This window comes from Ptychodera flava, chromosome 9, assembly GCF_041260155.1.
Source record: "Ptychodera flava strain L36383 chromosome 9, AS_Pfla_20210202, whole genome shotgun sequence".
Classification (NCBI taxonomy): Eukaryota; Metazoa; Hemichordata; class Enteropneusta; family Ptychoderidae; genus Ptychodera; species Ptychodera flava.
The window spans coordinates 11,526,664-11,552,386 of NC_091936.1; the positions used below are offsets into that span (position 1 = coordinate 11,526,664).

General features: G+C 38.5%; 2 protein-coding genes across 2 annotated transcripts; one reads left to right on the forward strand and one right to left on the reverse strand.

Annotated features, from left to right (window-relative positions):
• LOC139140356 (WD repeat-containing protein 75-like) lies at nucleotides 1–14,932 on the forward strand. Its single transcript, XM_070709558.1, has 16 exons — nucleotides 1–7; nucleotides 1,701–1,765; nucleotides 2,385–2,460; nucleotides 2,993–3,230; nucleotides 4,947–5,134; nucleotides 5,537–5,692; nucleotides 6,480–6,667; nucleotides 7,250–7,437; nucleotides 8,043–8,210; nucleotides 8,996–9,181; nucleotides 9,810–9,901; nucleotides 10,407–10,496; nucleotides 12,027–12,256; nucleotides 12,573–12,698; nucleotides 13,447–13,541; nucleotides 14,655–14,932. The coding sequence occupies exons 1-16, from the start codon at nucleotides 1–3 to the stop codon at nucleotides 14,887–14,889; spliced, it is 2,328 nt and encodes a 775-aa protein (XP_070565659.1). The 3' UTR covers nucleotides 14,890–14,932.
• On the reverse strand, nucleotides 14,794–24,005 carry LOC139139993 (ferroportin-like). Its single transcript, XM_070708973.1, has 7 exons — nucleotides 23,382–24,005; nucleotides 22,121–22,191; nucleotides 21,629–21,788; nucleotides 20,821–21,063; nucleotides 19,527–19,739; nucleotides 16,734–17,540; nucleotides 14,794–16,377 (listed from the first exon to the last, which is right to left on the reverse strand). Exons 1-7 carry the CDS (start codon nucleotides 23,626–23,628, stop codon nucleotides 16,040–16,042), a joined length of 2,079 nt encoding a protein of 692 aa, XP_070565074.1. The 5' UTR covers nucleotides 23,629–24,005; the 3' UTR covers nucleotides 14,794–16,039.
• Between the last annotated feature and the right edge of the window lie 1,718 nt (nucleotides 24,006–25,723).

Genomic DNA, 25,723 nt, shown 5'->3' on the forward strand with positions numbered 1-25,723 from the left:
ATGAAGGGTAATTTGAGTTCACGCCGGCCAGCATAGCAGCGTTGCACCATCGTTAATCACGCCGGTTCTGTCACTTTTAACGTATCAAAATAACCCTTAGATCGGTCAGATTATCGAAATATTCAGTCATTTAAACATCTAGCCTTTGAACAAAATAATTCGTTGCTTTGTCGTACGTCAACCGATGATCGACGGCAGAGTTCCTGTTCATGTAACTCACAGACTAAAATGATGGCGTTGGACTTTGCCCAGAGCTTAAATGAGCATGCGTGAAAAAGTTTCAAGATCCCCAGTTTGTATACTCCGGCCCATTCTCCGGCCCGTGTACGGTTTGGGTAGTTTCGAGACACCCAAACAATGCAAATGTGTTACCAATGCACGGTACGATGCGATGCGGCTTGCGGGCAGCTACGATTGCCAACTACAAAGAGTTTATTGATGTTCTCAGCTGGGAAAGAAACTAGGTTTAAAATAGCTTACGAAAAAAAAGGAAATAAGGAAACCACCGAGAAGAGAACAAAGACAGACGAACCACGGTCTAGACCATGGTCGAACAAATTTCAGCAAGTTAAGGTTTTTGTCTGTGCATGGAAGTATAAAATGTGAGACTACAGATGAGTCGGTTGATCATAGATTTGTCGTATTGACGAACTGCTCTTTTGATTTTTCACTGAGTTTGCGAATTTAATTTATTTTCAAAACCTAAGCAATTTTTTAATACCAATAGTTTTCTTTGATACTTTATGGACAATGCTTTGCATAGTCAGGCGATCACTGTAATTTTATCCAGATCACCAGATAACGGTATAGAGCAGTTTTAAATCATGTAAAAAATAAAAAAGAGCAACAATTATGGCCAATGATTAGACTTTGATGATTTTTTTCATAACATGTTGTGCAAGTTTTTTTCCAAGAACTCTATTTGTTGTTTGTGTCATAATAAAGGTTAAAAATAAACAGAAGTTTTTTGTCCCTGTCTATAAAGAGAGGGGTCAATTTATTCACCAGCATTCATGAAATATAGATCTGAACGGAGTTAAGACCAATTTTTGTTTAATAAATATTTTTTAATTGAAGGACAGACAACTTTCACAAAGGACCTGGAGTTTTACCGTGCTCCTGGTCATTATTATCTGCAGCTATAAAATTGGCAGAAAATGTGCTCAGCAGTTTATCTGTCGAGGAATTAAAGTGTATGTACAATAGCCCTGGCCCGGCCCTGGCCCAACATTTGGATAATAAAGTACAAACGTTATTGAAAATAGGGTTTGTGCAATTTGTATGTGAAATTGATATGTTGGGTGTGGCTAATAAAAATTGCTTGTGGCTAAAAAAATTTGATCATTTAGCCACACTGACAGACCGTGGCTACAATGAAAAAATTCCTAGCGCCAACACTGAATTGTACTCACAACATTAACAGTCACAAGTTGATTCATTGTTCTTTAAGTAGTATACATATATTTAAGACATTAATTCTGATTTGATTATGATTTAATCATGTGACTCCAAGAACAAAACGGTGTCAGGAGATATCACCCAATGATCTTCCCACATTAGAGTATTCTGAAGACTGGCTGCAATACTCGAGTGTAAGAACTCATGACAGTCTGTTTATAACTATGTGTTTATATTGTTGTGAGTAGAACAAAGTAATCTGAAAAATGTCATATGTTGTGAGGTACAATTGTGTCTTTCAGTTATTACAAGTTCATTAGATGGTACGATAAAGCAATGGGACTATAATGATGGCATTCTTTTAAAGGTAAGTTACTTTGAAAAATACATTTTTGAGTTCTTCCTATTTATTTGAATGTTTTTAGATGACATTAGACAAGGGGAAGTTCAATTTTTCGTAGAGATACTTTGTATTCAAATGTACATAGCATTTGTTTTTTTACAACTTTAAAATTGCAATCGCAAAAAACGGTTTTACAAGATTTCTTAGACAGTTTGCACATACAGTATGCATTCTTTATATCTGTGCAAACTTTGTACATTTGCAATAATATTAAACTAGTGTAACCCCCCCCCCCCCCCCCCCAATCACTTCCGTGGTTTGGTTCAGTATTATTGTTCTCTGTAGTAAACCGGAGCACTGCACAGAAAAATGAGGTTCAAAAAGATAAGCAAGGGTAATTTCCGTAAAATTGCAGACACACATGTACATGTAAAAGTAAAGAGATGCATAAATGTATAAATCACATGTCACTTGTGTACTTACAATCCATTTGTTACAATGACACAGCAACCATCTTCTTGTTGTACGTAAATTTATTGTAATCACAAAGGAGGTAACAAAGGAGGTAAGACACGAAATACATGAACCAACTGTAATAGCAGTAAACAGCACTTTACTGATAATGTGTTGTTTTTCCCCGTAGACCTACACAATATGGATGTCAATATATTCAATCTTTTCACCTGTAAATAGCAAGAACTTATTTGTCATTCTCCGAGGTAAGAGTGTTCCCCAAAACCAATATAAAGTATCGTTCTCTTTAAAATGTTGTTGATGGAAACAGTATTTTTGTAGGTGTAAGATTTTATTAAACTGCAGCATGAAAGGTAGCTTCATCCTTCTGGAAATGTTGGAAAATATTTCTGTGAGTCATGCAACATTGATAGTGAGCCATCATGAGATTTGTCAACTTCAACTATACTGATTACTACACTTTGTGTGTGAGTATAAGTAATCCTCAATTTCAAATGACATAGACAGATGCACAGAGTATTTTACACCTACAGGGAGTTTTAACCCTTTCACTACCATGGTTTGGTCCAAATCCATTGTTATCATCATTGATCGTGGACCTGTTTAAGGGGAAGCGGGTGGAACAGTTCAAATACATTGGATTTGTCACAATTACACATGATGGCCAGAACACTGAAGACATTTCCCTTGTGTTTGCTGCATTGGATAATTTATTATCAAATAGACTACATTGCAATTTAACTTGTCTGATTTCTTTGAATTCTTATAATATTACAGAAACGGACACATTCAGGGAAGGTTCCGGCGAGGTACGCTACTGCCTAAAATCTTTTACCCTACCCAAGACAGCCAAACAAACAGTTCCCATAGAACAAACAACATTGGTCTTACAGGGGCTTGATAATCAACAGAAGAAAGTAGCCTTTGGTGTGAACTGTGAATACGCAGTGGCAGTGAATGAAAAAGATCTCTTTATCAAATTTTTTGAAGAGTCTGAGGAGGATAGTAGGAGACAGTAAGTATCTATCCAGGGGAAAACGCAATCATGTGGTTTTATTCTTCATAAATGCCTGCCAAGTTCATTTGTCATCATCAGGTTGAGATTGTTAGTCCCCATGGACAAAGTCTGGGGAAACTTATGGTTTTGTCGTGTCTGTGCATCCATTCACGCATATTTCTAGAGATACCATGAGCAATTTCTTTCAAACTGGGCAAGGATTACTCCTTATGTCATACATCATTTTGTTTTGTGATACAATTCAGTATGGCTGTGGGATGGCCATTTGGTGTCCTGTATTTAATATTTACAGGACAGCTAACATGAAGACAGGTTTTGACCAATGTCTTTCAAACTTGGCACAATGACAAGGCACTGTAACTCAACATTTGGATGTAAATTATTTTAGCAATATGATCCAATATGGCTACCAGACGGCCATGTTTGTTTTTGTTGATGGCGGGTTTGATATTAAATGCATGTTCATTTGTTGTTATTGTTGTTGTTGTTGTTTTGTATAAAAAAATTCACACATCTGTCCGCCCCTATCCATCTTTGTCACATACCAACACTCAGTTGTGCCAAGTTTGAAAGACATTGGTCAAAACCACAAGAATTAATATCAGCTCTCGAAATATATGCAATGAAATTACGCTGAATCTTGTAATTTCCTGACTTTCACCATGACAGTTCAAAAAAACACTGAGTTAAAATATATTGTAAACAGTTTTGTGAAATGTATTTTGTTACATTATGATAGTATTATTGAATACAAGTGAACTACAGGGATGTTGGCTGCCTTTTATACAGAGAAATTTCTTGAAATATGATGATAAAATTTGCTGAATCTCAGTACGAATCTGAATCCTTTGATAAAGTCGTTACATTGACAGATAGCCCTGTATTTCCCTTTGTGTCCAGTAATTTAAGTCAAGTCATATTTTACTCTTGTTAGTATAAACCTGAGCTTTTGACATTGCAGGTCAATTTGGAAATATTTACAACAGCTACAGACACATTCCATGTGAGGGACTTCCACATCTGTCCACCCATATCCATCTTTGTCACATACATTTACCAACACTCAGACTTCATATAACCACATTGCAACCATTGATCACAGACCCAACTACGGTATTTCTGACTAATTCCATTCATACATCAGACATCAGCTGCACATTCGCTTTACTTACCATTTTCTTGATATTCGATGGCCAATGTCACTTCCCCGTCATTTCTGTCAGTGGATTCCAAATTCATTAACCAAGTGGGAACCATGTCATTGACAATGACTTGTTAAAACTAGAGAGGTATGACATGTGCAATATGCTGTTGTAACAAAGACTTAAAATATTTGAAGGTCCCTGAAAACATTGATTCTGTAAACATGATGTTTACGATAATCTCTAAAACTGCTGTAACAAAATCATGTTAAACCATGTTGGCAAATAACATATTTGGCTCAATATGGCTTTTTTATGGACTCTGCATATGGGGAAGTGATAGGCTTGGTAGAGAAGGGTTACCGTAATCTTTTCTCTGAGTTATTTCCTTGATTTGTCTGCTATATTTGGTTTTCTCAAAAGTAAGTCACCAGTCCACTTTGAGATATCTTTAGTACATGAGAAACAACGTCTATCAGATTTTCGTGACGAAACTTAAAATAATCCAGTTTTCTAAAATTTGTAACATCCTTGCATTTTTTTTTCGTTTCTATGTACTATTTCATTGCAGCTTTGAACACAATGAAGGGAAATTCACCTGTGTAGCCTGCCACCCTACAGAGTACTGCATAGCAACAGGTGACGCAGTCGGTCACCTCACACTCTGGAGGAATTTCCACGGCTCTTTGAAGAGTTTGTCCAAAAACAAAAACCACTGGCATGCCCTGAAATTGGAAGATGTCTGTTTTACTGCAGAGGGTTTGTCTTTGTGTTCTTCTTTCTGTGTTGTACAGTGGTGTATATTGTCACTGAGTTTTAGCAAGTTGCTGAAACCTTTTTTGCTGAATGCTTGTACTTTTACTTTTTTCATTTCGTACCAAAGAAAATATCCCAAACTTTTCATTCCTAGCTTTCATTGGCAGGGACGGTACAAGAAATGTATTTCCACCTCTTCTGATTTTTTAGACAAATCTGTGATCAGTATTTTTACAGACAGCAACAATGATATATTTTAAAGTTATACAGACTGCAAAATTTGGACCATGATATGAATGTATTCACAATACAAAATTCATTTTCATTATAAGGATGTGAAAGTGTGTAAGATATTCGAAGCCTGAGATTTTTTTGGTATATATCGCTTCTCTGATATTTTTACAGGTTCGTATATTTTCACTGTTGGACATGAGTGTACAGTGGTCCAGTGGCAGTATTCAACCAATAGCAGAGATTTCCTCCCTAGGTTAGGGGCACCGATTCACCAAGTGTCTTGTTCACCAGACAACACCTTCATAGCAACAAGCCACAAAGATAACGGTAAGATTATCAAAACAATCACTCTTTGTCAGATTTTACATTCTGCTAATGACACGGATGTGTTTTTCTATGTGATTTTTCAATATTGCCTTGTAACAACATGGATAAAACACCTGGGCTTTTCATGCGCAGAAGAGTTCAAAAGCTGCTGCCACTGATTCCCTGCTTGGTAAATTAATATGTGTTTTGCCGTGAATGCCATACATTGGAGAAGGAACAGACTGGATTAAAGTACTACTCCAGACTAACTCTCAGTGCTGTTCATGACTTTCATCATTTTCAGTGTCTGTTTCATCTTCATAGCTGTCTAACTGAACCTGTCCATCCCCAAATAGCCAGTAAATAGGTCCACAACTCCCATTGATAACAATAGCTTTGGGCAAAACCATTGTGGTGAAAGGGTTGATACAGAATAATCCTGGATACCTAAAGAATACTGGACCGGTCCTCCTTGTATTAGTAATCTTACATATCCTAGGGTGGCTTTTGTGTCAGATATCTCTGAAGATAGGTGGAATGGCAGAATGGCTCAGTTCAAACCATCCATCTTTAGTAATGCAGAAACTTTCACGTTGATCCATTAAAACATAATTGGATAAATTGAGATTTCGCAAAATTGGCAAGTATTTCATTCAGGATTTAGCAAGGTTGTCATGGAGACAGCTATTAGGTCATACACAAGATTGCATGATCATATACAAAAAGTATGATCACTCACTATTACATTGCAATGCAGTTCTCTTTCAAGGCATTCCTGATAAACGAGTCTTTTATTTTTCCGTTACAGCCATCCATCTGCTTTCTAACCGTAGTGTGGTGCAGACTTTCCAGGGTTTGACAAGGGCCTTCTCACAACAACTGAAAACAATACCTACAGGTCTGACCCTTGACCCTCGCACCAAGGCTGTTGTTATGAATGGTAAACCGGGACATCTACAGTTCTATGCTATGCACAACGATAAACAATTGTTCAATGTAAGTCTCCGCACTTGGCATTTGGTTCTTCCAGAATTACAGAGAGAGTCAGAGCTTTCGAAATCTTTTGGAGCGAAAGTGTGTCATATCCCATGTCTTAAATGTTCATATCTAAGTATGTCAAACATGATTGGTGTTGTGATACTAAGTCAGGCAGTTTTGCTTTTTTTTTGTTTGAACTACATTCTGTGTGGTTACATTTTGAGTAAATCCTGCCAAAAATGACATCAACAGAGCTAAGAATGTGTTCAATTTGAAAAGCATGGTTGTTCACAGATGTTCACTTTGCCTGATGCCCTCAAGGTAAAGGAACTTGCAAAAAATGAAAAGTTGTTAATCCAGTAGAGACACAACAGGCTTTGGTTTGAATGAATATCAGTGTAGTTAGAATTCATAATTTCCGTTTCTTTGCACTCAAAATGACTCCAGCCAAGATGAAGGACAACTTATATTTTTTTAATCCATTTCCAAAGCATGCACATGCTACCAGGAAAAGGAAAGAGAAGTTTTTAACAAATTCAGAGTAGCAACCTGTAACTGTTTATCTATCGAAAATAATCAATATTTTCTGATTATCGTCAGCTCGACATTGTCTGCCAAAACTACATTACCCCGATGAAGTTGGATAAGCCAATCATACACACAGAGGTTGAAAATGCAGCCTTTGATTGCCATGGTGATTGGTTGGCAACCGTTGAAAGGAGAGATGATGGTGTGACATCTATGGAAATGAGGCTTAAGTTCTGGCAGTGGGATGCTGAAAGACAAAGGTATAGACATATTCTGTTGTACAATTACATGTAAAACATTGAAATGCAAAATTTGAGTGAAGTGATGTGACTTTACAATTACTTTTGAGTGGTGAACGTACTTAAATGTTATATTTCAGGCCTCTGTGAAATGTAATAAGTGTATAACCATTCTGGTAAATATTACTGACCAACCAATCGGTCATTTAAGGTTAGAATAGCCATATATTTTATGTCTCACTTCATTGTCCAGTGTGTATTTCTGATTTTATGTCAGGTGTTTCACACCCAAGTGAAACTTTCAATTATATTTTATTGATCTTTGGTCTGAATAACTGTAATGTCTTAACCCTTTCATCCCCGTTCCCTGTATACAGGTCCAACTTTACCATAGAAAACAATGGATTTGGGACAAACCATGGTGGTGAAAGGGTTAAAAGTTCATGTGTTCAGCCTTTTAACATCTATTTACCTGTAAATCACATGATATTGTCACTGAAAAAATGTTTCAACATAAAATATCTCTCTTCAAGGTAGATTGTTGGGCATCTTGTTAAATTACCCTCTCATTCTGTGTATGTTTCTTCCGTGAACAATTTTTGTGAGCATTTTTGATCTCTGTTTAGTTTCATACTCAACACCTGTGTTGAGTTACCACACCAAGCCAAGGTCACTGACCTCTGCATGAGACCACCCAACAACAAACTAGAAACATCTCCAATGGCTGCGACCACAAGTCTGGACAAGAAGTTCAAGATATGGACATTGGTAGATGACTCTGACATCTATCGTGAGTGACTGTCATACATTATCATGTCTCATGAATAAAATTCTCAGATAAACTATATCAGTTTCATTTGAAAGTCTGATATCACAAGTGCATTTATAATCACTACACCCGTTGTCAGTGAGAGATTTTTCACACTGCATGCAGCTGTGTACCTTGAAAAGCTTGACGATTGAAGTAGAGTCTATACAACATAACACATTGTTCAATGTAATACAGTATTAAAAATATTAAAATCCATGGCACCTTGAGTTATGCACCAAGATGGTTTCAGATAAATATAACTTGAAATTGTAACTCAGTCTCAATCTCTATCCCTCCTACGCTGTCGGTGCATTAACCCCTTGACTACCTTGAACGCCAGATATATCTGGCACCATATTGAATTACAATATACCTTTAGTGCCGGAAATATCCGGCACAGTTAAATAGGTGTTTGTTTCGTTTTTTCCCCTAAAATAAAAAGTGACCTGAAAATACAAACTTATGTACGAGAAAGTGGGAAATTTCATGCTGATTCAGAAAATATATGGTTTATTGGTACTTACTTAATTTTAGCTCCTCAGTTTTGTATACTGAGGAGCTGTTAGAATTGAAAACCAGTATGGCGGCGTCAACTTTTATTACTCTAAGCAGTGTTGATGCAATGACCACACCCCAGATTTTTATCAATATTTACATAAGGGGCCTGGTATATAGGAATACATTGGCTTGGTAGTCAAGGCGTTAACACAAGATCAGATCATCCACCTTATTAATAATGCATTGTTTTGTCTTAAATGTTCCAGGGAGAAATGAATGCTGGAATTGTCAGTCTGTTGGTTTCTATCATGATTTACCGGCGGTCAAAGCTGCCTTCTCAACTGACGGTTCACTATTGGCCGTAGCATTCCAACAAATAATTACACTCTGGGATCCAGATCTCAATGATTTGAAAATGGTTCTGAGTCCGCTGCCAATAAATCAGGCCATTATCAGGTATGGAAAATGTTATACAGTTAAAACTTAGTCTTCAGAGTGATGTCACCATGATATTAACTTGTATAATTGAACTTTTCACCTCCATGGCTTATTAACATAACTCACAATAGTGATGGTGGGGCTGTTCACAGGAAATGGGGGTTGAAAAGTTTAGTCATTGCTTTGCTAAAAAGTGTCGCAGATATGGATTTATTTATCATGTTTAAAAAGTGTTGCAGAGATAAGAGTTATTTATCCTGTTTCCACAATGTCTCTCAAAACAATATTTATTTTATATTTGTGTTGCACATTGATATATACATAAATTTAAAAAATCTTTTATATGACCCATACAGATTTTATCAAATTTTAATAAAAGAAAATATATTGTCACAAAACCTATAAAATAGATTGAGCATTACTGCTAAAATACAGCATTGTGATAGCTTGGCAATTCATCACAATGTTTACATTCACAAAAAGTAATATGCTGGTATTACAAATTCTACCCACAGCCTTGAATGAAAATTTGTATTATTCTTTGCTGAATAATATTTCCTGTCCAAATTTCTTCCTATATCTTCTGATTTGCTGTCAAAAGAAATGACTTGTTCTTTTGCAACTGATTGTTGAAATTTCTACACAGACAAATGCACTTTGGTAATGGAGCATCATCTCAGTACCTGGTGGTAACGTCGGATAACTTGCTTGCTGTGTGGAATCTGCTGACATGTTCAGGTATGCGCTTCGATCCGATAACCAGTACTGAGTTTAAATCAGTGTATCTCAAACACTGACAGTTTGGATTTAGAATCAAGGGTTAATTCCTGTAAATATCATATACAATTAAAAATTTAGCGCGTGCAGAGAGTGTATGTGGATTGGTGATAGCTGCTGCAAAGCACAGTCCTTGCAGGATTTGTGTAGACTTCAATAGGGATAATTCTAGGCCTCCAGACACAAGCAATCGTGTAGACTTCAATAGGGATAATTCTAAGGCCTCCAGACACAAGCAATCGTGTAAACTTCAATAGGGATAATTCTAGGCCTCCAGACACAAGTAACTGTATGTATCTCCATACCCTCACTTTATATGAATATTCATGGTGAAGCATGGACAATGTTTGATATTCCAAAAAGTTGCAGGATTCAAACAAAATCAAACCTTTACTGCCTTGATGTACAACCAAAGCTGGCCATTTCTTCTCTCATCTGTTTTTTTCCCACATTTTCTCTGTTACAGTGTTCTGGACTGTTGATGTAGGCGCAGACATAGTCAGCCTTGTAAAAGATCCATCTACAGATTACTTTGCTGCCATCACCAAAACTAAAGGTGAGAAACAGACAGGCAGGCAGACAGACAGACAGACAGACAGACAGACAGGCATGGACTGACAGACAGACAGACAGACAGACAGACTGACTGACAGACAGACAGACTGACTGACTGACTGACTGACAGACAGGGATGTACTGACAAACACAAATGGTGACTCATGTATAGAGCCATAACTCAGGCATATCTCAACTGATTTTATTCAAAGTTGGTACAAGGACATTGACCTATGTAATACATATGCACGTTGATCTGTTTTGTGATATGATCCAATATGGCTGCCAGGCGGCCATTTTATTATGATTTTTTCATGTACAAAGCCATAACTCAGACATGTTTCAACCAATTTTATTCAAAGTTGGTACAAGGACATTGACCAATGTCATAGACATGCACGTCAATTTGGTTTGTGATACGATCCAATATGGCCGCCAGGCGGCCATTTTGTTACAATTTTTTCATGTACAGAGCCATAACTCAGGCATATCTCAACGGATTTTATTCAAAGTTGGTATAAGGACATCGACCAATGTAATATATATGCACATTGATTTGTTTTGTGAAACAATCCAATATGGTCGCTGTGTGGCCATTTTGTTACGTTTTTTCATGTACAGAACCATAACTCAGACATGTATCAAGCAAATTTATTCAAAGTTGGCACAAGGAGATTGACTTATGTCATACATATGCACATCAATTTGTTTTGTGATACGATCCAATATGGCTGCCGTGTGGCCATTTTGTTATGATTTTTTCATGTACACAGCCATAACTCAGGCATATCTCAACCGATTTTATTCAAAGCTGGTACAAGGACATTAACCTATGTCATACATATGTAAGTCAATTTGTTTCATGATGTGATCCAATATGGCTGCATGGCAGCCATTTTGTTACAATTTTTTCATGTCCTTAGCCAAAACTAGGGCACGTCTCAACCGATTTTATTCACCGATTTTATTCAAACTTAGTAAAAGGACATCACAGACCAAATTCATGAAGAGGACTCTATCCTCTCTGAGGACTTGTAATCAAAGTACCCATTAACAAGTGGGGACTGTGTCATCTAGGATGACTTGTTAGATGTACTGTTGACTCGAGAGCTTTCTCTTCCAAGAAAATTTTTTTTTTTACATGTGACATATGCTGATATAGCATGGACACCATAATTTTAAAAAAAATCCCAAAGTGACTCTCAGAGATTACAGAAATTTTATAAGTACAGGTTCTCATTGCTAAGCAGGAAACCTTGATTTCTTCATCATGTTGATAAAAATTGTGGATGCAAAGATTTGTGTAATTCAATTCATGCAAAACCTCACAGCTTTCAGGAATAATAAAGCTGTTTGCAGTTGCAGGTTTGTTACAATGTGTGCCGCCGGGACGCTGGTGCTTGAAATGCAGACAAATTTTGTCAGTAATGCATGCGTGTTTTTGAGCCTGTGGTCCCGTTTATTAAAATGTTTTTGAAGGTTTCATTTACACATTTGCTATCTTTATATTTGTTTTTTTCCAATCCAACAGTGTTTGTATTTAAAGCCACTGAGCAGGAGCCAAAGTTTACATACAGGGTCAAGAAAGCATCCATCATGGCCGCCATATTTGTTCCTCACGCCAAAGAACGGTCAGGTCCAGATGTGTTGGCATGGCAACAGAAATCCCAGCTCTACCTGATGGATGATTTGCAGCAGATTCTGACCATCAGAAGCGAGGCAGAATTTTTAAAGCTTGAAAAACAGAAATCTATCAAATTGGTAAGTTTTGGTATCATGGACAGAACGTCTTGTCAGTGCGAAACTGTCCATGTCATTTTGATAGACAACCAATCTTTTCCCAATAGCCAGTGAAAATAATAGATCATTTTCCCCAGCAGTGTACTTTATTTCAGGGTTAAAGATTATGCAGAGAAAGTGAAACATAAATAAAATCTATTTTTGAAACAAATAACAAACAAAAAGAACATTGCTCTGTGCTATTATCATTACAGAGAATATTTGAAGCAAATAAATCTTCATATGAGCTTTGTTGTTAGGTTGATGTAAAGAGTGTTAATATGATCTTGTCCATCAGAGTAACTTGCAAGAGAATCTGCCTCTGACGCCGTTTTCTGCGTTGCTTGAGAAGAGGGAACGGAAGGGAATGAAGATATCCGGTGCTGTCATGCATGGAACTCCAAGTACAGCTGCCGTCAAACAGGTCTGTTCAACCGGAAGTTGTATGCTTGGTAGATTGATGTTTTTACAAGACGTGGATGAGTGTCTGCATTGCGTGGAATTCTGTCCTTTAACTGTATCAGGATAGTGTTCAACAGTGGTGCTTTGCAATAGGATGAAATCACAGAGCTGAGAGAGTAAAGCTGTTGATTTGGTAAAATTCCAAAGCAGTGTTGTCCCCATTAATGTCTGATAGCACAGCGGCTAATATGCATAATACTGTAATTAGTGGTCATGTTTATGAATGTCTATTGTTTAACCAAAATTAAAGAGAGTGGCCACTATGCTTTAATTGCCCTAGGTAGAACACTGCGCAGTCAGTGAAAAAAAGAAAATGTTACATGTTACTGTATCTTTCATCTTATGTTCTTTATACATCCAACCTGAGTGTGTGGTGGCTGTTCTAGTTTATCTTTACACCGATGTGTTATGGTATCAATTTCCCTTTTGCATATCAAAGCAATATGCAAATCTGTAAGCATCATACTGAACAATTCACCAAGGTGAACATACTGTTCAAGTATTTCCAGCGCAAGATTGTGGATAGTATGGAACAGAAATTGTAAAACTTTGTAGTTCAGAAATACTTTTTATAAAAGGTGGCAAACCACGATATGAAGATATGGTGCTGTCATTACTGAGATACTTTCATGAGTTTTGTCTCACTTATCTTTAGATTTGGAGTAACAACCTTGTTTGCAAAAATCCCATACTTTTTTCCTTGTTTGCAGTTGTTGGAAACACCGGCCCATGTCTTACCATCTGTCAGCTCACTGTGCAGTTCATTTATGAAGATACTATTGGTGCCCAAGTCAACCAATAACAGGTACAGATGAAATCACATGTCCCTTCTGGATGAATTCCACATTATCTCCTAGTGCCACTTTCACATGGTACAGATACCTTGTTTGTCAGAAACTCAACTGTAGAGGGCTACCACCTTCCTCTCAAAAACACTTTGCAATACTCATATTTAATGTGACATGTGTTTTGTATATCAATAACTGCTCATCAGATGTCGTAGTATAATAATTTCACCCCATTACTAACTCTAGTGGTCTATTCAATCTATCAAAAACAGTGGGAATGAACAAAGTTTGGTAATGAGATCATTATTATCAACTGGTTACCAGGGTAACAAGTGTGATCATTTACTTCAAAATTTGAACTTGTTTCCGAGTGATCACATTTGATGTAGAAATCCATATTTGGTTTCCCATGAAGTATCATAATCATGTTGACAATTACATCTTAATTGGTAAATCCCTTCACATGTCCATTCCTCTCATTCTACCCCCATTAATGAAATGAGAGGGGTAAAATTTTGAGGGGTTCTATCAATTTCTGGTGAATGAAATGAGGAGAGTATAACTTTGAGATCTGATCAGTTTTGGTAATGGTGTTTCTACTTACTTTTAAAAAAATTTTCTTTACCTTACGAGGTCACCCCAACAGAGACAAAAACACTACACACACACTCACACACTGTGGGATAGACCATGAGATCTTGACGGGTGGTGGTTAAAAATGGGGGGAAAATGTTCTGAGCAAAAAATTGCTTAAGTAAAAAGGAGTTTTTGTATACATTTGTAGCCATGATGATTTTCTTGTAAAAATATCCAAGTGAAGGTCAGTTGATAAAAACTTGTAAATTTGGGAAAAAATGGTTTGGATTCTGTGAGAAATCTGAAAACGATAAATAAATAAACAAATAAATATTAAAATAAATAAATTGTCAAATTTTGGAAAGCAAAACTAAATTGCATGTCAGAACTGTAATCATCCCTTCAAATATCTAATGGTTGATCCCGAGATGATCATTTGCAATAACTTGCACAATAGTTTCACTTTTGGTACCCTATACTGAAAACAGAAAAATACACCTACCATTTTTTTGGAAAATTTAACTAACACATTACTTTTATGTTTCCGTGCATAGTAAAGAAATAGAAGATGACTCTGATGAAGAGAGAAGTGAAGACGAACACACTGACTCGGATGAATCAGATATGGATGTCAGCGAGGTCAGAAATGAGCACGCTCAGGAGATTGACCAATCAGAAGGACAACAGCCGACCTCGGTATCTGAAGATATGGTTTATATCAGAAAAGTGTCCAAACAATCACGTAGCAGTTTCTCATGGATGAAAAAGTATTTCAGTGAAGTGTCATGAATTTTATATAATATGTAATAAAAACTCCACCAAATGTAACATACCAACACTTTCGTAAGTCATTTGTTCCCAGCATGGAGTTTGCTTTTTGCAAGAGAGGTACTTGCATGTCTTAGGTACGGTGTAGCCACTGTTTGTTTGTCTTGAAAAAGAAATATTCGCAGATTTTTTTCTCAGATAATGCATTTCCAGCATTTTCTATATTAATTTTAACTTTGTGAAAATGACGGACAGATTCAAATTAACTTGAAAAATAATTCATGGAAATTTCAATTCATATAATAAAAAACATCTTCACATTAATTTTGAAATATGTTGAAATGTTTTGTTTTCAACACTAGATAGTAGAGTGTTTGTCCATGTACTGTATTTCAATAGAGAAAATAAGTATTGATTCTGCCAAGATGTGCACATCCAATAAATGTACAAATTAACATAAATTTCCACCAAAGAAAATAACTCAATGCTAACCACATCAACCGTATTGGTTCAATCAAATCACTAATTTGATGTGAGGGCACTGTTAACATGTATAACAGAACAAGAAGTATTTTACAAATTGGAAAATTACTATTCAGCTGTCCCTGAGCGTTTCACCGTGAACTTGAACACCTTGTGGCTTGCACACAATTTATCAAAATGATAATAACTTGCACTTGTTTCAGAAATGAGAGTGAACACTTTGATCCGGTGGAAGTGTAGCGTCCACTGTAACCCTGGAGAGGTCCCAGACTACACGTACTGTTTCTTTCTTGGGAGAAGTTTGGTTGCACATCTGGTTTCCCACTATTATTTGCTGAAGCTGTGCAGCAAATACAATGTACAAACCTACCATTCATCCGAACAACACAGTTAAAATGATAACATCTGAGTGGTTTGTAAAGCTTTAGAACAGTATAAATGCGACTGACATGATGACCCTTAGGAATTTATTAAAATATGAATATTAGCTTTCATCGTCTTCATGTTTGTCTTATTGCAATAATAATAATACTATGATAAGATTGAAAGTCACTTTGAGGAAAATAAGTTGGCAGTCAAACTACAATAGATGTTGTTTGTAGTAACCGCCTTAAATTTTGCCTAATATTTCCATATTTGGAAATGCTGTGACAAGGTTCAGACTTATATGGACTATTCACTTCGCTTTCTAAACGTTGGCAGGTTCTGTTTCTGCGTCTGCGACAGTGTATCCGTTCACACCTCTTTTTTTACCCGTTCTGGTCAGTTTCTCAAAATGGCACAGATGACCACGAACCTTGTACGAGAACATGGCATACATTGCCCCACCGAAACAGACAAACAGAAACGACGCCACAACAAGGACGCCAAAGGTCCGAGGATGCGGTGCAATGATGACGAATATGAATTGCAACATGTCCGTTAGGCCGTTGAGGGCGTTCTGCACACCGTTGACCACACCGCGTTGTGTCTCCATGACATTTTCCTGGATTAGTTGAGTTACTGTCAGATCAAAGATCCACATTCCTAGAAATATAGATAGTTTAGACCGTCAGCATGTTATTTTAATTTTACGGCAGTGTTTGTCGAAACCCCGCTGTGTAGTATTAAACAGTAATAAAGTGCATATCAATGGAGGGACCATGTCAGGAGTACATGCTGCTTTGGGATCTCACTTACCCAGATTGTTTGTACGACTTTTTTCAGTTTATATATAACTTTAAATAGCGGGGAAACGACAAGCCGAACGTGTAAAACTCGTTCAACAGAAACGCTTTCGTTGCCATTACCTCGACACACAAATAAATTGTGTTGCAGCTAGTTTGCACTCGAAGACAAGTGTGAGGTGTGTGAGGGGTTGTGAAAGAGCGTATGAAACTTACCCAGCTTTGCTAAAATCATGCCGATGAATAGCATAGTAATAGATGCATAGGAATCTGGCAAAGGGGGCAGTATATCTGACGGTGCATCCGTTGTGAAGTTGCCCCCTGTCAGATTGAAGGCAGAAGTCAGCGTCGGAGAGACTGCAGTAACAGGTGGAACCCCAGTTGCATTATTGAGAGGTGGAGGAGGAGCACCCTTGTGATGCAAGTCCAAGGGGCTTCCTGGCGCCCAAATTGAGAAGACACACAGCGTCAGAGATAGAATTTGCTCCAACATGGCCCACAGACCTGTCCTCTCGAGTCCTATCTTTCGCCGCACCAATGGAAACAGTAGGGTACCGAGTATTCCGAAGACGGAGGCAACGGCCCTGAGCACACCAATGACCCATACATCAACGCCTTGTGAGAATGCGTAACCAATGGATACGTAGTCAAATCCCAACACGTTCATGTACAGCATGGCCAGTCCAAGTCCCGCGAAGCACACTTTATATCCCATATAAACTCTCCATCCCTTCCCAAATTTTATGCAACTCCCGCACAAGTTTCTAACGGTCCTCCACCTTTCTTCTCTCAACTCTTGCTCGTCTCTGATATCGGTGAATCTGATCTCCTGAAAGGAAGAACTCGCCTCGCTGTCACGGCGATGACCTTTGCTGAGGTCCTCCCTGGATACGTTGATTTCAGTGTCACTGTTCTCGCTGTCGCTTCCCAGAGAGAACATCTTATCACCGGGCGTGTCTTCTTCTTCCTCGTCCTGCGCATCCCGAATTGCCGAGCGTTCATCGGCACTGCCCTCGGTTGATTCTGAAAAATACAGAACCACCATAACAATTCGAAAAAGTTTGTATATTCTGCACGTTTGTTACATGTGTCAGTATGAGTGTTCTGGTTCTTTTATCAAAATATTAAAGCGCAGTGGTCGTCGCGCTGCGCGTGCGTGATTTTTTTGTTGATAAACATAAATTTTTGTAAACATAAGTCTTCTCAACTTCAATAGGAGTGAGATGGGAGCAGTCCCCCACTTTGTTAAGGCCTTTGTAAGAGTCAACATCATGCAATAGTAAAATATTAAGATCGGAAACGAACTTCAGTGGTGTATTTCTATCTATAAACTCGTGTAGAGCTACGAACATTGGGACACTACACTCAGCACATTATGTCGCTGAGTTTACTACACGCAGACACAGTGAACAAAAAGGTTTGATCGCGCGCGTTCACGCTGGTTGTACACAATGCTATGTACAGTACAGTGAAAATACATAACTAAAATGATCAACAGTGCCTATATATGTAGACCAGCAACAAGCACAATGCCTAACACAAAAGTTACACTCAAGACCATGATCGGCAAGCCAGAGCAGGACACGGGAGATGTTGTTGGGAGACGGTCACCGCGTTGACGTACACGGATATAGAGAATCCGGTCCCACAACGTACCGGCCCGCGACGACTTGGCCCACAACCAACTGTTGATCACCATGTCTTCTCCTAGTATTACATGGTAAGAAATAGTAAAATGATAGGAAAAAATAGACAAAACGAGCGGGTTTTCGCGGCATTTGGCAGGAAAATTGAACGGCTACACCGTGCATATAGACGTATCGAGAGATCCTGTGCCCCAGTCCTGTGCACGGTCATGGCAGTGATCCAACCGCTAGCTGGTGTAGGCCTACCGGTGCTGGGCAAACTTCGTTGTTGTACCTCCTGATTGCCGGGTAGGTCTGAATCCTCTTTCAAGTGAGATAACCCCCACATACACAAGACCTATGAAAGGTCCTTCGCTTGACTTGATACCTGTACTCGGAATTCTCGTTTGCACCCCCAAACGGGGTAAACTTTGTAGTTGAGTTGGATTCTCCACACCGAGTGTAGCGCGCCATATACCCGGTTTGACACGGACGTTCATACAGACCACGGAACGGAACAGATGCAGAGATGCTTCTTGCTGCAGCGGGCATTGCTCTGCGAGCTGTAGATTTCTGTAGTTTGGGTTGTTGTCTTGTACTCCTGTCGGGCCTCTTGAAATGAAAGCTCTCGTCCTTGCTAGCGATGTCGAAAACTAGAGCCCGGTTGTTGATAGTCTGTTGGCGTATACATGCGTACACATGTGTACGTCTAGCTCTATGGCTCGAGCGATAACAGTCACTAGCCGAGCCCCATTCAACTGATTCAAGAAAACCATGAGCAAATGTGATCTCAATCCAGCGTGCAATTATTGTTCAATATTCAGCAGATGTTTAACTTAGATTAATTGACCTTTTATTGCGTGTTACATTTGGTTAGTTGGTATGCTTGTGACAGATCAGCCGCCATTTTAACAAGCGGCAATATCGCGCGCAAACATTACAATCAACCCGTTACATGTGCGGCGTTCTTGGATTTGTTTACAACAGAGGGGGACCCCCTCAGGAGGATGCGCAGCGCGACGACCACTGCGCTTTAAATATCACCTTCCTGGAAACTGTTTTCGGAGTCAGGTTCGATATTAATTGTTGACACACTCGGCCAGTATCTTCTCTGAATCTCTATGCTACAGACACACGTCTGGGTGTAATTGACTCTTTGAAACTATTTCTGCCTTGCTATGAAGTTGTTTATGTTTTGTCCTTCGCCGCTGGAAAAGCATGATATTCACAATAATAAATGCTCTTCTCCCTTTCCAGACGAAATAAAATAAGAACCGGACTGTATATGCACCGATTTTAAATTAACACTTTGACCGTCATGAATATTTTCTGTACAGGATAGTTTTACTTGCAAATCCCTCATACTAAAACGTTGTTGCCTTACCAGAAAATGTCTTCTGTTTCTTGAGGCTCAAAGCTGGAACCGCCGCAAAGATTTTCCACATAAGGAAATACTCCAGCAGTCCACCCAGCAACGCCCATACTGCAATGACGAGAGTGCCGGCCAACAGTGATCCAAAAGTCATTACCCAACCAATGAATATGGGTGCTGCGATGTCACTGACGAGGTCGATACGAAGCAGAATGGCGTTCAGACCTACAAAATTCGAAACAAGAAGTTTTTCCAGTCCGCTTGGATACGAAAAGAACACAGAATTTCACATTTGGCAGTTGTATCACACAAAAAGCATTATTTCACGGTGAGTTTCTCGACGAGTACTTTCATTAAAGTTGAGATACCAAAAAGAAGCAAAACATGCATGGCCGCGAACTCTTGTACACTATTCAAGTTGTACTGCTTTAAATTTGGTCAGAGCGATGACTTTACTCACAACACAAAAATGTTAAAATGATATTTTACTTAAAACAAAGGAGTGTCTGAGTAATCATCATAAATTTGGAATATATTTTTCTCAGACTCTTATCCATGTTAGAGCACTTTTATCCGAAATTGTATTACCACTTTTGCTGGAATGCTGTTTTGATCTTTCAACTTGCACTTGATGTACGCACTTCACGAAACAGAAATTAACACAGTAATTACTCCTTGTCTATCCTAACATCCTAGCCAATATATATTCCAATTTGACCACAACTCGTTACAAGATTGTTTGTGTATGCTAATTCCTTATGAATACAATTTACCTAAATAGTTGGGAGATGACGTATCAGATGTAGGGATATCAGCGATCGTAAACAACTTTGGCGATCGACACAGTTGCCCCAAGCACGTTACTGTTATAGAGTCATCTCCATTCATTCCAATGCCATTGCTCTGTATGTATTACGTATTAAATATGAGAGGCAAAAGATCTATTTATGATAACCATAACAGTGTGAGCTTTGTAGTGTCGAGAGGAACCAATGATATTCCGAATACCCCGAACAAAGACTTTTACTTTTCGAACTTCCGTAAAATAAATCCCTGACCAATTTGGCAGATTAGATTTTGTGAGGGTCAAAAGAATTCAAGCAAGATTTTTTGAGATCAAATAAGCACGACTTTTGATAGTGAAATGGAGCATGGGGTTTGGGAAAGGGCGATTGGAACGACAACATGCAAAAAGTTTAGAGACGTTTTTCAGAGTCTGAAAGGCATGCATTATTTGCCATACCAGTTGCTGTACTTTCCAGACAAAAAATACCACGAATAGGGTGAGAAAATCAACGATACTTACTAGCTAGTCTTGCCTTATCCGTTCCGGCCAACACTACAACCCAGTCTTTCTGAATTGATATTCTCTCAGCCTGGCCAGACAGGTGAGCTAGATCACCGAGTACAATGATCGCGAAAACGACCATCAAGAACAACGTTCCGTGCCACAGGACAACGAAGTCGCTCCCCAGGGAGATAAGCATCGTCAGTAACAAAGCACAGAGGATCAGGGAAGAGTTTTGCAGTAGCAACGACCTTCGAATAACTAACAAAATAGGAGGAACGTTGCGTTTAGATTATTTGTTCGAGGTTCCCGAATTTACAGCATTTCTGGAGGATCGTATTAATTTTAGTACTCAGTGTCTCTGCCCATCACTCCGTTGATCCAACCATCTATCTATCTATCTATCTATTTATCTATCTATCTGTCTGTCTGTCTGTCTGTCTCTCCATCTATCTACCTATCTCTCTATCTATCTGCCACCCGTCTGCCTGCCTTTCGTTCTGTTTGTTTTTTGAAATCGGAGCCGGAGAATAGGATACAAATTCAAACTTCGTACGTTGATATGGAAAATTGCTTATCTTGATTTAATCGTTGTAAAGTCGATTTACAACTGTAATTGTCGATGTCAACGTTTTAAAAAAGCAATTTCGCGTAACAATAAGCAAAGAAGAAAATTCAAGAGCAAATTTTTAAAAATCGAGACATGGTGATAAAGGATAAAACGTGATCTAGGCCAAAGATTAACTATATGACATGCATAGTCATTGCTTAAGGCCTCCTTACATAAAATGATGTCATTAAAGAAAGATGCATGAAAGTAATTCACCTTTTAGACGCTGGGTTTTGTCTACCCAATTTCCGATTGCTGGTCCCATTATTAGCGTAGAAGCACACAGCGTTAGACCGTAGAGGGCGATCACTCTCAGTGAATCCCTGTCAATTGCTACCAGGTAAAATCCTATCGCAAATGACCACATGCGATAACCCTGTAAGATGTTTGAAGACGGGTTGTCAAAATAATTTTCATGCGTTTATTTTCAAAGATCTTGGGTTCACATGAGAAACGCCAGATTCTGTGAGATTATGAAATACGAACATGCATTATCAGCTGCCTCAAAGAACACTTTATTTGAATTTTAGTGTGTTGTCACCAAGAGGTCGATATCTGGCAGTGCTCAGAGCATACAAACCTACATTGTAATCTTGCACATCTTTGCGGCGTCACGATTTCTGCATATCATTATAGACAGTAGATATCATCTTTGATATAATAGATGAACCACAAAAATCTACATAATTGGTTAGAGAGAGACCTTACCCAAGTTGATAGTAGTTGACAGCAATATATGAGGAAAGCTGGACTCTTGAAATAAATACAGCATCCTGTATCTGTTACAAATAGAAAGCATCAATGCCATAAGAACACCAATCAGTACAATAAAGTGATATTTCGATCATGACGTATGGATGATGGGTGGTTCTCTAAGAGTATGTAACGCACGTTCATGGGATACCTCTGACCCTTTTGAACGGCGGATCGTATCTGTCAGATCATAGATGTACAACATACATTGATACCAGGGTGTACAAAAAGTAAACTTCAAGCAAGAGTAACCTAAGATATCGTTTTGCCCATGTGATGATAATAACCTTTCATTTTAATATTTAACGGGTTTGTAAAGAAATAACCTTTGCCACTGTATTCTTTCCGCGATGTTTCGTCTGCACGAAAATCATGTTTCCTAGGGCATCCTTCAAACTGTCAAGTCAAGGATGTAAATGGTTATGGTTTGAAGTTCGGCAAAATGCCGCCGGTATTATTTACGACTACTCTGTTAATGGTTTATCAGGTGATATACTTAGACACGATTATTTTTAAAAAGGTCGCAGGATCAAACTATTTAGGTTACGCACGAAGTTGCGCACTCTCACGGCTTCATTCTTTAAAGGGCAGGTTTTATATCAGCTTTATCTCTTATCTACTTGGAGTAAGTGAACACAACTTTCAAACAGTCGATGTAAACACGCCATTGCGAGAAACAGGGATTGAGGACTGTGGATGCCCAACCAGGTGTGAGGTCGATGAATTATTAGTATTATTTAAATGACTAGCGTGACGCTAAAAATTCAAAGCCTGGCAAAACAAAACAGCAATTAAAAGGCACAAGTGACAACATGACTAACATATGAATGCAGGGTGTGTGCTCGGTCTGTGGGCTGTGTGAGCTTGCATACCCTTAGAGTTAAATAGGATGCCATTGAGCCTCAGGCCGGTGAATGAATGAATGCTTTTAGGTCATTCAATGGCCGTGGAAGCTGCCATGTGAACTTTGAGTCGGTGATCTATTTGCAAACTTCATTTTAACTCCTGTGTATCACCCAAATCAGATTATATCATAGGTATTCACAGATACGCTAATTCAAATACACATTCCATGTACTTGATAAACACATGGTACTTGGGTTGTCTAGGGGTATATGTCATGTGTGGTTAGCCAAGCGGTCATTACACTGCTCTCTTCGATCACTTCAGAGAGTCCTTGAACTTTACGATCATGGATTTATAAGAGTTGATTTACCTGGGAAAACTGTGTTTTTAGACTTTCTCTGAAATTGCAACTGCATATTATTCAGCAGGACTTCTGTGTCGGCATGGTTTGATGGCACTTCGCCCAGCGGCGTCGACTGCCGAAGATCCAAATCCAGTATATCGTCTTCGCTGTCCGAACCCAGACCCCCGTCTGCAGCGTAGTACTGGTCGCCCGTTGCTGTCACTATGGTTGCGCCTCCCTCCCGTGGACTGTAATGCCCGTGAGTGTCAGCCATTTTAAAACGAAAATCTGATCTGGCCAAGTCAGAAAACTGGAGACTGACCTTCGTCCTTCGTCACGAATTACACCTGCGACCAAGATTATCAACACTGGCCAGATTCAGCAACAGGGCTCCACTGGTTTCGCAGTCCAGAGGTGTTTACAAATGTTCCTACATGTCTCGTTCGGTATACAAACAACACTGATTTCTACACGCAACAGATCCGTTGTTTACAGACAGTCCCAATTAAAGTTATGCCGACGAAGTTTTGACCGATGAAGAGAAAAGAGGACGAATTTCTACCAACATGTTTTCGGTGTACATTAACCACACACTACTGTATTGTTTGCTCACTGGTCACGTGACTCGTCCAGGTATTGTTTGTAAAGTGATCTTTGATCACCCTGTTTTCTAACCTTTGGTCAGCGATCATCGCATTACTGTGTATATAATCTAAGTTAAAGTTCCACAGAATGATTAATACATCTCATATGCTACTAAATAAAAATACCTTTTCTCTCAAGGAAAGGGACGTCAAACACAAAAGACACTGTGATTGAGAAAAAACACAAAAAAACTGGACAGATGTGCAGCGTCTCGGAAGCTATTATCCAATATGATGGATGTATCTTACAGTTATAATTCAAAAATAAAAATTGACTCCCTAAGTTGCTGTAAATAATGACAATTGACCAATCAGAGATAACCTTCCGAGCACGCTGCACATCAGCAGAAAAATCTAAATTACTACAGTGACAACCTGTTGCTTTGTGTGTGTCATAGCGCCAACACACCACTGTAAAATTGATCGCAGATCGATCGGCACTCGACTGGCTTTTAAAAGTGCATATTGTTGAATTTCTTATATTTGTACAAAAAGTTCAAAACAAAGTAAAAAAGTAATTGTAAAAACTTTTGACTCTCAAACTTTAATTATTGGTTTTTGGTCTACAAGTAGTTGGGCTCATTGTCATTTTGAAGCTCATGGAACCTCTGGATTTTGTTTGTGAAAATCGAAATCTTAGTTTTCTCCATAGAATTAACACCGCGATGGCGGCCATTTTGAATTTCAAGAGTCGGTAAAGATTTGGTTATTTGTTTCTCTAGTACCACAGTTTGCACAATGACGACTTACCGTTATTCTCGCTTTCCAAGGGGACTGGTTTAATTCACATGTACGGAAAATCAGTTGAAGACTTTCAATTTCGAGGCGAGTACTATCTTCAATCTAAATTTCTTTGAAACTGTTTAATAGTATCGGGGACGCGAGGCCTTTACTCCCAATAATCAATGACCGAGAAAGAAACACATCGGGATCAATTTAATAAAAATGGAAGCATTCACCTTTTATCGAACTAACCTCTTTTCATCCCCTTCCCGAGATGACACTCTTATCCGACTGACTAAAAAGCAACCTATCTCTGAGTATATGATTGAAACGGATTCAAATATGCAAAATATGCAAATCTTTCTGAGAAATCACGGCACAAAGACGCCGTATGAATACTTTCTTTGCAATTCTAGTTATTGGATGGTTGTCTGACGAGTCAAAAATTATATTACCCCCACCAACAAAAAAACAAAAGACAAAACAAAAAAAATTAAACAAACAAATCCAAACCTCAAAACCATCGAAAATGGTATAGGTCTGAGTTGAATGATACCATCGTTTCTGTTAAAGTACTTTTTGGAGTTGACTTAAAATATTCCTAAAGGACAATTTTTTCCAAATTACTGGAAATACCTAAGTACAGCTATCGGCTATACCTTGACAACAATGATGCTAGCAACAAAATTCATACCACAACGGCAATAGATATCAAGTAATCAAATTGTCAAAAATGGAAATAATACAGTTAAGAGAAACCAACACTTGCTCCTTAAGGTCTGCTGTTTCCAAGAAAACCAATCGTAGCGTATAGAAGGAATTAGAATAAAGTCGAGGCGGAAGCGATTCCCCCCCCCCCCCCCCCCCCCCGGTATGACTTAGCTTGCCTTGTACTTCCTGATACTCAAGCGATTTCGGGTTTCCTCAAACCTTTAGTGATTGTGAAATTTTCGTCGTTTCCGTAACAGACTGTTCATACGCAATTCAACGCTCGTTCAGTTT

What these genes read in the sequence shown, in the direction of transcription:
- LOC139139993 (XM_070708973.1), bottom strand. Translation starts at nt 23,628, where the DNA reads ATGGCTGACACTCACGGGCATTACAGTCCACGGGAGGGAGGCGCAACC. An exon ending in GGATAAGGCAAGACTAGCTA is followed by an intron (nt 19,740 to 20,820) that starts GTAAGTATCGTT and finishes CGAATTTTGTAG; the next exon opens with GTCTGAACGCCATTCTGCTT. An exon ending in CATGATTTTAGCAAAGCTGG is followed by an intron (nt 16,378 to 16,733) that starts GTAAGTTTCATA and finishes CTATATTTCTAG; the next exon opens with GAATGTGGATCTTTGATCTG.
- LOC139140356 (XM_070709558.1), top strand. An exon ending in CTTATTTGTCATTCTCCGAG is followed by an intron (nt 2,461 to 2,992) that starts GTAAGAGTGTTC and finishes ATAATATTACAG; the next exon opens with AAACGGACACATTCAGGGAA. An exon ending in TGTCTGTTTTACTGCAGAGG is followed by an intron (nt 5,135 to 5,536) that starts GTTTGTCTTTGT and finishes ATATTTTTACAG; the next exon opens with GTTCGTATATTTTCACTGTT.